We start from the raw sequence: 18,705 nt of genomic DNA, 5'->3' as shown, positions 1-18,705 counted from the left end.
AGGCACAAAAGAGAGCTAATCACCCAGGTTCACAATACACAGCAGAACAACTCTTTGGAGAAGGCAATTTTACTACCCTTAATGCTCAAGCTCAAACTTTTACTCCCTTTGCATTTCCTATCATTAATGCTTGTGTTCTTTCTGCCATGGCTCGTGTTGATGAGTGTGGAACCCCGATTCAATCTTTTTCTGCCATTCACCAAACTGCAACTGAATCCTATGCAGACTTTGTGAATTGCCTGCAAGTTGCCATTGAGCATCAAATTTCAAACAGAGATGCAGCAAATGAAATCCTCATAAAATTGGCTTATGAATATGCAAATGCAGACTGCCAGTCCATTCTTAAACCAATTGTTTCCAGTCCCACGGCCACTCTGGCAGACTTTCTTAAAGCCTGTCGCATTGTGGGAACCAATGCTTTTCAAATGGACACTCTTGCAGCTGCAATCCAAAAGGGGAATCAACCCCAAGGCACTTGCTTCAATTACACTCTTCAGATGTATTGCAACTTTCTTTTGCTGACTGGGCAGGATCTGTTTCCTGTCTTGTTCCCTCTGACCCTCGCTTCCAACTCCTTAATAATGTTTCAATCTCTCTGCATTCTCCCATTTCCTCCTCTCCCATTCCTAACGCTGTCACCCTGTATGTTGATGGCAGCAAGACTTATGGTTCATGTGTATGGAAGGAGGGTGAACAATGGCACACAAAAATTACTCCTCCTCAAACTTCTGCTCAGCGTGCTGAACTTGCTGCTACAATATTGGCCTTACAAACTTTTTCTTTTGAACCTTTTAATCTTATTTTAGATAGTCTTTATGTATATAAAGTTCTCACCTCTTTATCTGATTCATATGTGTCACCCTCACTGGATGACTCTCTCCTCAGTCTATTTCTCACACTTCAATCCCTTCTTCATTCCCGCTCTACTTGTTTTTTTCCTGCTCATATTAGAAGTCACCAACCTTTCCCTGGTATTATCTCCGAAGGCAATGCCAAGGCGGATGCTGCCGCTTCGGCCGCCTCCACTCACCAGGACGTTTCCGTCCTTGTTTTATCTCCCATAACTCCATGGGACAGCCATTCATATTTTCATCAAAATAAGAAGGCTTTAATGAAACAATTTTCTTTAACAGCTACGGAGGCTGCGGCTATCATACAACAATGTCCCACCTGCAGCCTCCAAGCACACTCTGTTCCTCAAGGGGTCAACCCAAGAGGGACGCAGAGCTGTCAACTTTGGCAAATGGATGTTACACAATATTTGCCATTTGCCCCTTGGAAATACTTGCATGTTTCCATTGACACCTATTCAGGTTTTATTATGGCCACCCCTCAAAGGGGTGAGTCTGCTAAACATGTTATTAATCATTGTATTCGTATCTTTTCTATCCTGGGCAATCCAAAAGAAGACATGCATGCAAAAAAGAAAGGGGAAAATACCCCCGGCTTGCCTGGGATACAAAACACTCTTAATCTTGTACTTTTTACCTTAAACTTTTTGAATGTTTCTGGCACCCCTGGCTCAACTGCCGCAAGCAGGCATTTTTCTGCTTCTCCCACAGATTCTTCACGCCCCCAGGTATACTATCGACGTTTGCCTGATCCCACCTGGAAAGGGCCTGCCTCCCTCATTACTTGGGGTCGAGGCTATGCTGCAATAGACGACCATGGCGAGATCATTTGGACTCCAGCTCGTTGTGTTCGTCCTTATATGGCTCAACGTACACCACCTCAGCCAGGCATATGAGGATCAGGGACTGTGGGCCTTTAATGCTTTTGTACGGGATGCCAGGCGCACTGCTCTTACACTTAACGTCACGAACTGTTGGATCTGCATGCAAATTCCTGGTGACAGTCGTGGTGGTCTTATTTTCCATGCCATCCCATTCAATGAAACAGGATGGAAGCAGCAGTGGAGCATAACTACAGAGACATTGAATATGACATATGCTGTGGGTGCTCGTATAATGGAACCTGCCAGATTTTGTTTTTATAGCACAGGACTATTCCGTACTGCCATTTATTTGGGAACTTATAGTAATTGTCAACAAGTTATTATATGGAATTCAGCAAAGAGATGCAAATCCATCAAAAGCAACCTTACTAAGGTAAATGACACTTATCAAAGCAATCAATGGACAAACATCAGTACCTACATGGCTTGCCTTGACATGGAATCCATAATAACATTTGCTAATGAGTCTCACCAGGGTTATTATGAGTTACCCGATATGTGGCTACTATGTGGCCGTAGAGCCTATCGCCAGGTGCCTAAGGATTGGAAAGGCACCTGTACACTGGGCCTTTTGACTCCTGCTATATATGCCTTGCCTCATCTCCCTGATGGACGCCTGCGGAACAAACGTGATACTGGTTCCTCAGATCCACCCCTAACATTGGGTGGTAGTTTAGAGACTCAAATCAGCAGAGGGATTCTACCCAATCTAGGAGTTGCCATGAACTATAGAGACCTTCATTTGCTTAACAATTGGACTGTTCATATGTTTAATGAAACAATTAACAGCATTAAAATGATTAATCAAGAAATGGGGGAAATAAGGGAAGTAGTTTTGCAAAATCGGTATGCTTTAGATATTATTTTAGCAGCAAAAGGCGGTGTATGTGCCTTAATTCATTCTCATTGTTGTATGTATATACATGATTTTCAACCTAATATTTCTGCTACAGCTAGAAAAATGGAATCTTGCTCCAAAATAATCCCTTACGCAGCGATGGATCAGGCACTGTGGATATTTGGGGTGCCCTTTGGTCCTGGCTACCAGATGGATCCTGGCTACGATCTTTGATTTCTATTATAGTAACCATTTTGATATTATTTGTATTGCTATGTTGTTGCATTCAATGTATTCCCTCCCTCCTGCAAATGTGCAAAAATGTTACGCCCTCCACTAGGAAGGACGCCTTAATCAGTGAATCAAGATCCCTTCTGGAACTGGAAGTGAGTAACATTGAAAAAACAGAAAAGCAGGAGATGTGGGACTAATTGCACAAATGTCCATGGGCATCTATCCATGGGCATCTCCCACAAGGGCCTGAGATAACTGTTTCAGACACAGGATACATTCATCAGCCTTTTGGACAGACTCTGATAAGAACACCTGCAGTAGCCTTGTATCTGGAGAGTGTCTGTTATTTGATACATTGTAACCACCCCTATATACGTCTTTTGATTATGCTGTGTGATGTAAAAACCTTAGTAACAATAAAAGAGGGTGCTGGAGTCAGCTCTGGGCTCTCATCCCGAGATACCTGTCTGCGTGTCTCATTCTCCATGGGAGACCACCACACATATTCATAGGAATTTCTATGAAAAAAATTTGTAACCTCTCAACCGGTTACAAAAGAGAAGACAGATTGTTTTGCTAATATCACCATAAATGTATTGATCACTGTATAGCTCCCAGCATTTTCTAGGGTAACACCAAGAAATCACTAAGAAAGAGCCTTGAGCTTCAAGGTTTGATTTGTTGTACTAGACCAGACGTGTCAAACTTGTGACATATCGGAACTTTTTCCCCATTGCCGGCAATGGGGTGGGCGCAGTTTCGTCGTGATGGATCCGACCCGCTGGCCAGTAGTTTGACACCCCTATACTAGCCTGGGTGAATCATTGCTGCAAGGCCCATCAGGGGACCTATGGTGAGCATTGCTTATCATTCTTATCATCCCTGCTAGCCTTTCGCATGTTCCCTTGTGAAGTTTGGTAGAAGATGCTGCAAATTCACCACTGAAAAATCATTATTATCTCTTTTATATAGTCACTGTCCCTTAAAAGGTAAGTTTTTAAAATGAATACAGTAGGCCTTATCTTTTCAATTTGCCCTTTATTTTATTTCATCTCTTGTATCTGAAAAACCTTATGATAGAAGCTGTAGAAGATGACTGAAGGCCTATGGAACTCAGAACACCAATTCCCAGACGAGTAAGAAGAAAGAAAGAAAGAAAGAACAAATGAACAAAAGAAAGAAGGAAGGAAGGAAGGAAGGAAGGAAGGAAGGAAGGAAGGAAGGAAAGAAAGAGGGAAGGGAAAAGGAATGCCACCGAAGAAACAATCTATTCTCTATGGATCTACTGTACCTAATCCTCTTTTAAACCATTGTAAATTGGTAGCTGGTGGTATCACATCACCATGTACCAAATTTCTTCCATATGAATTTGATATTCTAAAAATTCTGAATTCAGTACGGTAATTTAATTAGCAAACATAGAATAGCAAACTACTGATTTAAATATTTAACATGTATAATTAGCAAGATTGTAATGGAACAACTCTACTTGTTCACTAGGAACTGAAACCAATTTGATGGCACATAATCAATCAATCAATATGATGGAAACAATTGTGATATTTGAATCCCATATTTTATTTCAATCTATTCTGAAACTTAATAAAAAGTGAACAAGAAAAACTCAATTATTTCAGCTGCAGAATATTTATTTATTGAATATCCATCCTAACCACTTGGTTTCCTCTCTTAAATGAGAGAAACTAGAAGATATATGTCATTATAGCTTTTGCTTTTATGGCATGTGTTATTTATTTATTAAATTTATACACTGCCTGTCTCACTAAGTGATTCTGAGTGATTTACAAGTAAAAAACTATTTTAAAAAATTACAAAAAAGATGGACAGTGTTTGTCACCTCAAACTACCCACAACCTCTGGGTTTCATATCATACTTGGATCTGCCAAATGACAGATCTCCACACTCCTCCAGAGAGAGAGAGAGGAAACCACATCTCAGAGAGCCAAACGCTCCTTAGAGCAGGGGCCCTACCATAGAAGGCCCTATTCCTAGACCAACCAGTTGAAATTTTTTAGTGAACAACATCCATAACATGTCCTTCCTGTCTGCCTGTATGAGATGAATTGATGTAATGGGGACAAGGTTTCTCAGGTATCCTGGGCCCATGCCATGAAGAACTTTAAAATTCATAACCAACATGTTAAATAGGACCCAGAAGCAAACCATCACTGGATGCAGGTCACACACAGAGATGTTACATGCACAGCTCTAACGGGGTCCAGAATTGCCTGTCCCACTGCTTTCTGTACCAACTGCAACTTCCAGATACTTTACACCAGTGGTTCTCAACCTGTGGGTCGGGACCCCATTTGGGGTCGAACGACCATTTCACGGGGGTCGCCAAACAAGGCTGTCCGCCATTTTTCCCCCTTTTCTTTGGCCACGTCCCTGGCACCCGGTGATGTATAAGTAGTTGGGGGTCACCACAACATGGGGAACTGTATTATGGGGTCGCGGCATTAGAAAGGTTGAGAACCACTGCTTTACACAGTAGTGTCATATAGAGTGTATTGCAGTATTCCATACTGGAGATGATCAGGGCATGAGTGACTGAGAGAAGGGCTCCCCAAGTCAGGAAAGGGCACAAGTGTCACATAACATGAAACTGAGCAAAAGCCCTCCTGTCACCTGCTCCTCAGTTGGGAGCTGGGAGTCCAGGAGGTCTGTACTGTAGTATTGTTTTTAAAAGCAAGAACTAAAATAGTAAAAAGAGTCACCTTGTGGCAAGATGGGAGACTAATAAATTAAATGAGTAATAACAAATACCAAATGTCCCGTTAGTTAGTTTTGAGATTCTCCAAATGCTCTAATCTGACTCTTTATATCAAGCTTTTGCCAATATCTAAATTGTAACTGTGTTGAATAATGGATTTAGACTGCAATCAAATATACAATACAGAACTCAACAGAATAATTAAATTCAACAGAACTTCCTTTGAAGTAAATGATTACAAGCAGCCTTCAGGCTTCTCTTTTAAAAATCACTTTATCTTGTTGAAACAAGTGTTAATTAAAATGACTTTTGCTTCTCTATATGGTCTAGCTGATTATAAAATCAATAGTTTATGCTTTGTAATTGTAGACATGTGTACCATTTAAAGCAGTGGTTCTCAACCTTTTTAATGCCATAACCCCCAACCGGTCAGAAGTTGAGGACTAAACCGGTCGTAAGTCGAGGACTAAACCGGTCGTAAGTCGAGGACTACCCAACCGGTCATAAGTCAAGGACTTTCCCTGCCCGGGAGCTCCATGCATGCATGGTGCCACCCCCTGCGCTGGCCGAGGTGTAGCTGGCAAGCGGCAGAGATGAAGCAGGCCGACCACCGGCTGGGCCACCAGCTGGCCCAGCCCAAGGGAGGTAAGGCACCTGCCAGAAAAGGGGAAAAAATGGCAGACAGCCTTGCTTGGTGACCTCTGTGAAATGGTCGATCAACCCCAAATGGGGTCGCGACCCATAGGTTGAGAACCACTGATTTAAAGTATCATTTTCAATGAAGGACTGTCTATAGTCAACACAGAAGTTGCCAGAATCCTTCTCGGGGATCTTTTGGTAGGTTGGGGGGGGAATTAGTACCTTTGGCTAGCCAAAGATAAGTCAGTTGACACCCTAAAAAGAACAAATATGACCCGGAAATGAATACAACGTTTTGAGTATAGCAGAAGCTGGATAAAAGCTAGGAAACTAAATCCAACATCTATCTGTACAATAGCTTAGTCTCCGCACAAACACACATTTTTTTCCCTTTAAGGCAATTGCTATTTAATTCCATTCCTTTATTTGAAAACAAGAATCCTGTCCCATATAGCTGTGCACTATGAGTTAGAAAGATTGGGAAATACGTGTCTTACTAATGAATTCCATAATATTTGATCTATTCATATACCATAGGGTTAGGGTTATGTCACCATGAACTCATAGAGCAAAATGGGCATCACAACAAATTCGGAGTGGTTCACTATGGTTAGGAGGGCAATGGCTTTTCTAGCCTTCCCTATCTATGTTTCCTAGTAAAATACATGGGAAAATCCCATTGGAGAAATATTCCACTTAGGGTTAGGATTAGTTCACCAAAAACTCATAGAGGAAAATGGTCATCACCAACAAGTTCTGAGTGCTTGGGTATGGTTAGGAGGGCACTGACTTTTCTAGCCTCCCCTATCTAAGTTTCCTGGTAAAATACATGGGAAAATCCTACTGGAAGAAAATTACACTTAGGGTTAGGGTTAGGTCACCATGAACTCATACTGAAAAATCGACATTGCCAATAAACTCAAAATATTTGCATATGGGTAGGAGGGCACTGACTTTTGTAGCCTGCCCTATCTATGTTTCCTGGTAAAATACATGGGAAAATTCCATTGGAGGAAAATTCCACTTATGGTTAGGGTTAGGTCAACATGAACTCATAGAGCAAAATGGACATTGCCAACAAATTCGGAATACTTGGGTATGGTTAGGAGCACACTGACTTTTCTACCCTCCCTTTCTATGTTTCCTAGTAAAGTACATGGGAAAATCCAATAGGAGGAAAAATCCACTTAGGATTAGGTCAACATGAACTCATAGAGGAAAATGGATATCACCAATAAATTCAGAATACTTGGGTATGGTTAGGGTTAGGTCAACATGAACTCGAACAGCAAAATGGACATTGCCAACAAATTTGGAGTGCTTGGGTATGGTTAGGAGGGCACTGAGGTTTCTAGACTGCCCTATCTATGTTTCCCGGTAAGAAACATGGGAAAATCCCATTGGAGGAAAATTCCACTTAGGGTTAGGGTTAGGTCACCAAAAACTCATAGAGCAAAATGGACATTGCCAACAAATTCGGAATACTTGGGTATGGTTAGGAGCACACTGACTTTTCTACCCTCCCTTTCTATGTTTCCTAGTAAAGTACATGGGAAAATCCAATAGGAGGAAAAATCCACTTAGGATTAGGTCAACATGAACTCATAGAGGAAAATGGATATCACCAATAAATTCAGAATACTTGGGTATGGTTAGGGTTAGGTCAACATGAACTCGAACAGCAAAATGGACATTGCCAACAAATTTGGAGTGCTTGGGTATGGTTAGGAGGGCACTGACATTTCTAGCCTGCCCTCTCTATGTTTCCTGGTAAAATACATGGGAAAATCCCATTGGATGAAAATTCCACTTAGGGTTAGGGTTAGGTCACCATGAACTCGGAGAAAAAAATGAACATCCCCAAGAAATTTGGAGTGGTTCAGTATGGTTCTGACATTTCTAGGCTGCCCTATTTATCTTTTCTGGTAAAATAGATGGGAAAATACCATAGGAGGAAAATTCCACTTAGGGTTAGGATTCGATCATAAGGAACTCATAGAGCAAAATGGGCATCACCAACAAACTCGGAATACTTGGGTATGGTTAGGAAGACACTGGCTTTTCTAGCCTGCCCTGTTTCCTGGTAAAATAAATGGTAATATCGCACTGGAGGAAAATTCCACCCAGGGCAGTGATCATGAACCTTTTAGAGACTGAGTGCCCAAACTGCAACCCACTTATGCATCATTGGGTGCCAGTTGGGCATGGCCCATTGGGTGGGTGTGGCCCAATGGGTGGGCGTGGCCCAGTGGGTGGGCATGGCTGTGGTGTTAATGGCAGACTGGGTGGAAGTAAAAAATTAAATCAATCATTTTCAACTTTGCGAGATCTTGAAATTGATTGAATTTTTTTTTTTTTTGGGCACACGCTGGTGGAAGCTTAAAGCGAAAAGGTTTTATAAAACCCAACTGAAGGCCTAGGACTGGGCTGACGGCACGCGTGCCCACAGAGAGGGCTCTTCCTGCCACCTGTGGGACGCATGCCATAGGTTCGCCACTACGGCTATATACTATATACTAAACCAGAATAGTGAACAATAACAAAATATATTTGTACTCTAGCCAGAAGAGGGCACTGTGCATTTTAAAGCAAAGTCTTCTCTTAGAAAATACTTAATGGTGAAATGTTTTCAATAAAAATGATTACAGACCCTTGTTTTATGTGATAGTTCAGTATTTTTCATGCATTTCGTGCATTTATCCTGCCATTTCTATCGTAGAATTGCAGTTGTATGCTGCAAAACACAAGACAAAAACTCTAAGAGCAACACCCAGTAAAAAATGTAGCATTTTTGTATTTGTTATTCTAGTTACTAAAACAGCTACTTAGTTACCGCCCTTATTGTTGAGTAACAAAGTCTGTTATCAATTGTATCTTGGGTCCATGTAACTATACTTCTGTAGTGCAATATAATTTGCTTGAATCAGTTAAAAAGCAGTCACTGAATATAATATTAGTTATCATGTTACACAGAAAATATACGTTCATATACATAGTATATTTCATTGGTCCTGAGGCTCAGGCTTAATGAAACTATTTAGACAGAGTGATGCCAGGACATTCATTTTGAATACATAGATTTTTAAAATGAACCACAAAATAGTAATATTACAAATAATAAATTACTCACTAGCTAAATGAACATATGGAAAACTAAGAATACTAAAGTGGTTGTTTGCCAAAAGCAGAGGAACAAAAGGAAAGGAAGTGTTATAAATATCTCACTGTTATATTGATGGTATGTACGCATGACAACTCTTTCCTGGAGTTTACGAAAGCATAGTGGAATATGCTTGACTTTACTTTGTTTGGAAGAAGAAACTTCTTGTATACATTCTTTTCAAAACTCTAAACTTTTCTTTAAGCTAAAACATCTTTTTCTTTAACTTTCTCTTAATGTAGATACTTTCAAATAGATTTTCAATAGTATTTTACAAACTTTAGGAATTACTTAAGCATTTTATATATATATTAAAAATACATTTACAAACTTTAAGATTAAGTCTTTTTTTCAATTATAAATATTAGACATAAAAATCCATCTTAATTCTAATTGACTCATTAAGTATAAGTCACTCCTTCCAGCTTGTCTTCATAGAATAAAATCTTTTTCGTCTCTGGAATGTTTGTCAAGTAGTTTTAAGCTCCTCTTTTTTTCAAGGATTTCTCAACCTTGTTAATGTCCATGAGGAGAAAGTCCCAAACTTGTCTTTTTAAAAGTTGGAGATTTTCTTGGAGCTCTACTTTCAATTGTGTCGTATGACTTATATTTAAACCATCATAATAAAAATTTATTTATATTCCAAAATTGTAATTGACTCCTCTGCATTGACAGCTACCTGTGAAATTGCCTCAGTGGTTTGGTAATTTTCTACACATATTTACATCTCTGAAGTAGTTTGAGAAGTTTTTTTTTTTAAAAAAAAAACATCCTTGGAGTCTAGTTGATCTATGAACTGATGGATTTTATTTAAAGACTTTTCAAATACATCTCTAATAACTTGTTCCTTCATCTTCTTTACTCCCTCTTTAGTCAAAGAGTAGCTCACTTAACTCTCTTAAGAATTGGTAGCCAACTTTCCAATTGTTTATGATTCCTGATTGGAAGAACAAACTTCTAATCTGCTTTGCATAATATATATTATGATTTATTATAAAAAAGATATTCCCATTAGAACAGGTTAACATTCTTGGGATTCAGAGTACACTTTTAGTTTTACTCCCAGCTCCATGTAATAAACAGGAACAACCCATGATATAATGACATCACTAGATTAAATGAGTTTGGGAGGATTTGGGTTATTTCGAAAAGCAAAATTCACACATTTAAGACAGATAAATGAAAAGAAAAGAAAAAAGGGAAGTAGATCAAAATCAGATTTTGCCACTAAATGTCAGCTTTGTGATTTAGAAGTGTTCTAGGGCTATATAAAAAATGGGGAGTTGCATTTCCTCACTGAGAAGAAAGCCAACAGCAAATTAAAAAATTATAATTAAAAACATTGTCCCATTTTCCTCTGCTGCACATCATTATACTATGCATTTTTAATTCAATTATATTTTATTGGGTGCCTTTGAAAACTAGTTATGTTCCCTTAACTTTTAATTGTATAGTTTTTTAAAAATATATATTCATTAGTTATATCTATTATGTTAATTGCATTGGAACTTCTATTGTATTTTATTACTGCTATCAAAGTCATTTATTGCTGATGGCATTGATTTTTCCTAACTAGTAGGACATGGGATTGGAACAAACATCTTACAGAACACTTTTTGGGGTGGCGACTTCAAGTCAACGTTAACTCCTGGAGACTGCTTGAACAAGTCCCTGCAGTCGTTTGCCATTACCTCCATCCTTGGGCTGAGAGAATGACTAGCCCAAGATCACCCAGCTGCCTTTGTCTTTCAGGCAGGTCTATAACTCACAGTTTCTTGGTTTCTAGCCTGGTACTTTAGCCAAAGTACACCAAACTGACTCTCTAATGCTTCACACTGTATAGCAATGTATCATTTAAAAAGGACCTGTTTGCCAAAGTGCATTTGTGTTATTCTTTGATATTCCTTATTTTGTCACTTAATATTAAGACCTTTTGATGAGGAGTTTGACCATTGTCAAAGCAGTGCAAACTATTTTAAAGCTCTGGACATTTTCTTAAAATCAACATGTAAAAATAATAGCTCTCTCTCTCTTGTTGTCCTTTTGACAACCAAATATTGCTGATTTTTAGCTTGCCTATCTCAAGCAATGTTTAATTGCTCTTGAGATCTATGAATCTGAAAGTGACGGATGATTAAAAGACAACTTCTTTGTTCTAAATAGTAGGGGGTGGGTTGTATGCAAAATTAAAAAGCTAATTAAAAAAAACCACCAAAGTTTATTCTATTTTAGTACCACTTTTAATCTATTTCTGCTTGTTCATGTTCTAGTTCCTGTGTTCAAAATATAGAAAAAAAAACATTTGAAGACAGAGAAGTACTGAAAGGTAAAGTAGAGATTATTCAGCTTCATAGTCCATCAAGCCACTTCAAAATCATCATCACCATCCATTCCTCACTGCACATATAATTTGGCTGGATATGTGAAAAGACATTTGCAATATTCACATCAAATATGACCTAACTGGCGGTGGCAAAAGGACATAGTGTAAGAAATTGCATGCATACTATACAAATTCATTACTTTAGCACACTGAATAGTTCTAATACAGGGGTCACCAACCTGTGGGCCGTGGTCCACTACTGGCTACTGGGCCATAGGACAGCCTGGCCAGTGCATGTACACATGTACATGCACTCACCCCCACTCATGCTAGCACCACCGCTATGCAAATAGGGCACCATGTGGCAAAAACGGGGTGTTGCGCAGTGAAAATAAGTTGGTGCTAGTGCCCACATGGTAAAAGCAGGACAGTGCTAGCAAGTGGTGCACAGGTGCTCACGGCCCTGTTTGTGTGCACGTGCATGCATATGCGTAAAATGCTCCTCCCTCCTTTTACCTCTGGTCCACCAATTGAGAAAGGTTGGAGACCTCTGTTGTAATAGATCATTTTACATTTACAGCTGTGTAGATAAATGGGGGCAGAAAGCCAACCTGAAACACTTACAATCTGATAACTTCAACTGTATCATTTAGGGCAAATTGAGAGTTGTATTGTGAAAAGATTATATACCAGAAATGTTTGAGGATTTAGTAATTACCCATTACTCACAGACTTACAAACAGCTATAGAAAATTTTAAATTTAGAAGTAATCTATACCAGAGACAGAAGAGCTATATATTGCACCATATTCCTCTTATAAGCTTCCAAGATGCAGCTGGTAAGCTGTTGCTGGCCACATAATGGTAGCCTACAGAAGAATCTTGATTTGATCCAAGGCCACTTACCATATATATTTTTAAAATAACCCGTGACCAGAGTTCACAAACACTGGGAGCTAGATATACTTTTAAGAGATTTGAGCCCATCACTCCATATATTCTTCCATAAAATAAAGTCACAATATAGGATTTATTTTCCTTTTGAAGATCGTCAAAATAAATAGATCTTTATCTTTCTACTTTGTTTGTACTTGTGATATGTTTTGACAATTCAAATTATGAACTGTTTTGGAACTGCAGGTTAAGTAAATGTTACACACTTCTCTTAAAACAATCAGAAAGTTAAGAGTGCTTTAAATTATCTTTTTGGCTTGTCAGACATCTATAAAGTCCCATACTGTTTTTATCACTTCATTTAATAATTAACATTTTATAATACCAGCCTTATTTCATCATGCTGTGCACTGAAGTTGTCAAACAATGTTCTTTACCTTTGTTTCATATAATTACAAATGATATTGCTCTAGGAAATATAAATAGTGCCAATCTGAACATGTACCTATTTGCTTGTTGAAGATCCACCGTTCTGAGTTTCATGCTATATATTTCTGAGGTAGACATAAACACCATTTGCTATTAAATATAGTTGCACAGTAGCAGAAGGTTTATATTGTGTTATTTGTAACATTTTATGCTGTTAGAACAACTGTCAGCTCCTCAAGATCACAAGCCAGGAAACGGAGTCTTCAAGAATAGTGGAATACTATTAATATAGGCCAGTGGTGGGATTCAAATATCTGAACAACCGGTTCTCTGTGTGGATGCCGCTTCCGGAAGTCCGTTCTGGGCCTTGAAAGCCTGAGTTTTCCCCCTTCCTTTTTATAACTAAGAGCTTTAAGGCAATGTCAATGTAAGTTTTTTTTCTAATGTTTTCTTCCTGTCCTCTATATTATTCTAACTGCCTTATTCATATGTCACATTTGTAGCAATCAATATGAAATATTTCACACCTGCATATTCTTGTTCCTAATGGGACAAAAATACTAGATTCTTTCATCCCAGATACATATCATAGCATAAATAGGGGAAAAAAATCAAAATATGTTTAATTAGAAATTTGGAGCAGGGCAGAAAAGCTATGGGCACCTTTTTTTGTATTCCTTGGCCAAACCCTCATTCCAACTTTGAAGAGGGAAAAGCAATTAATCCAATGATACTTACTATTGTATGGGTAATAACTTTTATCTTAAATCAAGTTTACTACATTCATGACTCATAACAAGGCCAGAGTTAATAGAATAGCATTCCAGCTTCCCAGGACACTCATACAAATTTCAAGGTCGGTATTTTAGAATAAGGAAATCACACCAGTGTTATAGAGTGCAAGATTGGTGGACTCACATATATCAGAAAGGTTCAGGTTATCTTACAAGGCTTTAACACAAAGAATGTTTTTAGCCTATGGTAAACTGTAATTGAAGAGCTGTCTTATGTAATCTACTTCTAGTATGCCATAGTGGAGTACTAGACTACTTCTAGTAGTCACACTTTCTCCTATGAGGTGCGCTAATCAAGAAAAATGGTGACTAGCTCAAACTATTTTTATATATATATACCATCTACAAGGCCTTTGAGAAATCAGAGCCTTTGAGTCGCCTTTGCGGATTATCAAGAATGAACTCATCAACATAAAATTTCGAAAGAGCCACGTGACAAAAGAACCCCACAAAACTCTCTCTACTTTGAGAAGCAGAAAGAATTGAAAGGAAGAAAAAGAACTGGAAAACCAGCCACTGCTCAAATCTTTCGATTACTTCACTTTGCCAATACAAATGTGAGGATGAACCGGGGAGAGAGAGAGAGAGAGAGAGAGAGAGCAACATCAGCACCCAAAGACTCAACAGGAAGAGGGTGGAGGAGAGAGAGAGACGAGCAAAACAGCGTGAAGTAAACGCCAAGCCGCGGCGCTTCTTTCTTCTCGCCTTCCCCTCTTTCGCACCGTGACGCAAGCTCTCGGGTAATCCGAGACTGCACATTGGCAGGGCGCGCGCGCGCGCGCAGACCCTGACTCACCCAATCCTTCGCTTCTTCCTCGACTTCTCACTTCTCCCCCTCCCCGGCCCTCAGTCTGTAGATCCTCCCCTTTTTAAGAACTCTGAGCCATCCTCCCCCGCCCACGCTCGGCATCTCCTTCCACAGTCCCTTGAGTTGGTATGACAGAAACTAATTATGCCGCTTTCCCGGGAAGGCAGATAAGCGGGAGGCGGAGGACTTGACAAGTGAGAGGGGTGGCGCGCGCTGGCGCCTAGCCAAGCCTAGCCTGGCCCGCCCCTCCATTTCTTTCCAGTCTGACTCTGCCCACTGGATCCCCGGGCTGGTTTGCTAAGCCTTTCCCGCGAGCCGCTTCCCAGCAGCCATGAACCGCGCGGGGAAGAAAAATGAAGAGACTCTCATCGAGATGGGGCAGACCAACGACGGTGAGTAGGCCAAGAGGAGGGCGGGAGGTTTCGTTCCTTAATTTGCAAGAGGATTGCTCCAGAAGAAACTCCGGTCCCTTTTATCTCGCCGAGGCGGCTGTTCGGCCAGATCTCGGGAATCTCTGGGATCCTTCAATCCGCCGTTTCTATTGCTTTTCTGCCTATTCCGATCCGGAAGATTTCGGGGCCTTCTGGTTTCGGATATAACGGTGCTTAAAACCAACCGGCCGGATCCGGGTTGGGTAGGGCTGATGGCGTAGCCCAGTCCCGGCCTTGATCGTCGGGTTCGATTGGTAGCCATGAATGTCCGGTGTTTGTTTAAAATAATAATTAAAAAATGTTTTGCTTTAGGCATGCTTTTTCCAGCTGTCCACTCTGGTGGGGGGAAAATCAGTGAACTTGAGGTTCTGGACACAATACGAAGCAAAAAAGCATGGATTCCCAGGCGGCCATAGCAGGAGGGCGGCACCCTCCTAAAAACCTTGGCATTTGCAAAGGACGATTTCATCTTCCCCCCCCCCCAAAAGCCACTTCATATGATCACTTCTACATTGTTCCACAAGAATGCACACTAAGACACGTGCAAACAGCATTGGAGTACAGGCAGCGTTGCATACCTACCTTCTGTTTAGTAGAAATAATGGGTAGTGGTGTAGGTCTAGAGATCATATTATGGTGATTTTAGAGTAGTAACAAATCAGAGGAATAAGCATATTTAAGCACAATTCTCCAAGAAAGAGAAAAATCGATTGCCCCAGAAAAAATAGGTTTGCGGGTTTTTTAATTGTTTTTGAGACCCAAAGATATGATAAAGTCCTATGTGAACTTTATTTGGGCCTGGAGTTAGTTCAGTCCTTTTTGAATGAAAAGCTGCTTAAAACATGAGTTATGAGAGAGATGCTATTGTGAATAAGAAATAATATGATGAAATGAACTCTTAATACAGCAGTTCCCAACCTTTTCTATACCCCGCACCCCTAGAACGCTTCTGATATATTCTCGCACCCCTTACAAAATTAATACCTGGTTATGCATATACATTATAATTTTGAAACTTCTAAATCCAAGTTTTCGCACCACCTGGAATATCCTCTCACACCCCCAGGGAACCCCAGTCTTAATAGAATTGGTGGAAACAAGCTTTTTTCTTTCTCCCCAGAGTTGCTTAAAGTGCCATTTCACCTGATGGCATCAGAAGTTACTTTAGACCAGACATGTCAAACTCGTGATATCACGTGACGTCATGTGACATATTGGAGCTTTTTCGCCGTTGCCGGCAATGGGGTGGGCGTGGCTCCGATATGATGAAACTGGACCGTGGGCCGGCGGTTTGACACCCCTGCTTTAGACCTTCAACTTAATGGCATATGTTCCTTTTCTTCATTAGATGCTAACATTTTATTTTTGTTGTGCTCTTTCTGCTCATTTTCTCCTACTTGTCATCTATGATGTTCTCATTTGAGAAAGATAAAACAGGATGAAGTGATTATTTGGTTAGGCTAGAGTCAACTATATGGTACTTCTTTTCCTAGAAAATGTAAATCAGGATATGCAGATTATTGAACTTTTTGAAAGTGTCCAAGGAGCACACTGATTGTTTCAATCTTAAATCGAAGAACTACAGTTGGACTGTTTAGTAATATCTTCTCAAATTTATTCCACACACTGTAGTATTTTTTTGCACTGAATAGTTAGATCAGTGATGGCGAACCTTTTAGGGACCGAGTGCCCAAATTCCAACCCAAAACCCACTTATGCATCATTGGGTGCCGGGTGGGTGTGGCCCATTGGGTGGGTGTGGCCCATTGGGTGGGCGTGGCTGCAGTAACTGGGTGAGACTAAAAAGTTCAATCAATCAATTCCAACTTTGCAAGATGTTTTTTCCCCTGCGAGAAGTTGAAATTGACTGATTGAACCTCTTTTATTTTTGCACACAGCGGCAAAGGCCTAAAGCGAAAAGATTTTATAAAACCCAGCTGAAGGCCTAGGACTGGGGTGACGACGCACGTGCCCACAGAAAGGGCTCTGAGTGCCGCCTTTGGCACCCATGCTATATGTTCGCCATTACTGAGTTAGAGTGTACATTTTATAGGCAGTGAAGTAGATATTAATAAAGATTGTATTTTCAGGTACTACAGAAGTTTATTTTATTTATTTTTGTAAAATGTATTTGCCACCCGTCTCAGAGGGTGGGAGATGGGGTTGAATTTTAATTAGTCAACCACCTCCAGTATGAAGCTCCTCCATTGGGTCCCCAAACCATCCTGCAGAGCCAGGTCCTAAGGCTCTTTCAGAACATCAGGAGGGTGGGAGCCAATCTTAGCTCAGGGGTTGAGATGTTCCAGAGGACAAAAGCCAGGGCAGAGAAGGCTCTTGGAGCCTCTGAGCCAAAATTCCTTAGCTGACGGGATCCGGAGTATGCCCCCTGTGCCAGCACAGGTGGGATGGGCTAGTCCTACCAGGGTGAGATGGTTCCTCAGATAGTCTGGAGCCATGCCATGCAGGGCTTTAAAGGTGATAACCAACACCTGGAATTGCACTTGGAAACAAACTAGTGCAGCTCCTAAAGCAGTGGTGAAACATGGGCCACTCTAGGGACCCTAAGAACTGCCCTCACCACTGTACTCTTTACGAGTCTAGTTTCCCAATGCTTTTCAAGGGTATAGAGCACATTGCAATATTCCAAAAATGAGATAATTAGGGCTTGAGTGACTAAGTTCAGGGACTTCTGATCCAGCAAAGGACACATACAAAATGAAGTTGTGCAAAGGCTCTCCTAGCCATGACTGCCACCTGCTCTTCGAGTTGTGGACTGGATGTGGGAAGTGCCACCCCATCCAAAACTAAAGAAGTTTAAGTGCTGGATCTTGAAGCTCCATGCACTTAAAGTTATTCAATCTTGTCAGGGTTCAGCTGAACCCTGTTGTCCCACATCCAGATCCCCACAGCCACCAGCACCACAAGAGGGCAGCCACAGCATCATTTGGGTCACCAGGGTGAAGATACCTCAACCCTTGGTGAAGGATGATCTCACTCAGTGGTTCCATGTAGATATTAAAGAGGAGTGGAGAGAGTATTGAGCCCTGCAACACATCACAAAATAGAAGCCAAGGACTAGATCTCTCACTCCCTTTTAACATTAATTGGGACTGGCTTTTGAGAAAGAAGCTGAACTGGCATAATAAGTCTCTGCTGTTACAGGAGAAGAGGATGGAGTAGTATAAAAAGAGAGCAAATTACCTAACTCTGGTAGAGTGGAAAACCAAAAAGTAACACAGTACATATGATGTAAACAGAACATGTTGGAAATAGCTAGCTTGGATAAGTGACTTCAGCAAACCTTTCCTAGATGGCTGTATTATATACAAACTTTAACCTGTTTGCACCTATAGCAGCTCAACAGATGCTTGACTGTATGTAAGCTCTAAAGCTGAGCATTTGGATTGGAAGCAAACAATATTGGAGCTGTAGATTTAAATGCAATGTCAAACTACTTTCATTCTGTTGACAAGAAAACTATATGGCAGTGATGGTGAACCTTTTAGAGACCAAGTGCCCAAATTGCAACCCAAAACCCACTATGTATCGTCAGGTGCCAGGTGGGCATGGCCCATTGGGTGGGCATGGCCCATTGGGTGGGTGTGGTCCATTGGGTGGGTGTGGCCCATTGGGTGGGCATGGCTATGATGGAAATGGCAGACTGGGTGGGACTAAAAAGTTCAAT

At 40.6% G+C, this 18,705-nt stretch overlaps 1 protein-coding gene and 1 long non-coding RNA gene across 6 annotated transcripts in view; one reads left to right on the top strand and one right to left on the bottom strand.

The window, feature by feature from the left end:
- The window catches only part of LOC120308904, a 45,427-nt gene extending 30,784 nt beyond the window's left edge, over positions 1-14,643 (bottom strand). The window contains exon 1 of the long non-coding RNA XR_005556953.1: positions 14,578-14,643. This is a non-coding gene — a long non-coding RNA (uncharacterized LOC120308904). The remainder of the gene's footprint in view (positions 1-14,577) is intronic.
- An 81-nt stretch (positions 14,644-14,724) lies between these two features.
- Positions 14,725-18,705, top strand: part of ANO5 (anoctamin 5) — an 86,063-nt gene continuing 82,082 nt past the window's right edge. For 2 of the 5 annotated variants that reach the window (XM_039345573.1, XM_039345570.1), the window contains exon 1: positions 14,725-14,981. In XM_039345573.1, coding sequence (XP_039201507.1) covers positions 14,921-14,981 — 61 coding nt within the window. In that variant the 5' untranslated portion in view covers positions 14,725-14,920. The remainder of the gene's footprint in view (positions 14,982-18,705) is intronic. The other 3 variants (XM_039345574.1, XM_039345575.1, XM_039345571.1) reach the window with 3 other exon arrangements.

Source organism: Crotalus tigris, unplaced genomic scaffold (assembly GCF_016545835.1).
Source record: "Crotalus tigris isolate CLP2741 ecotype Arizona unplaced genomic scaffold, ASM1654583v1 scf7180000017961.1242950, whole genome shotgun sequence".
Classification (NCBI taxonomy): domain Eukaryota; kingdom Metazoa; phylum Chordata; class Lepidosauria; order Squamata; family Viperidae; genus Crotalus; species Crotalus tigris.
This window is presented reverse-complemented; position numbering and strand designations above follow the sequence as displayed.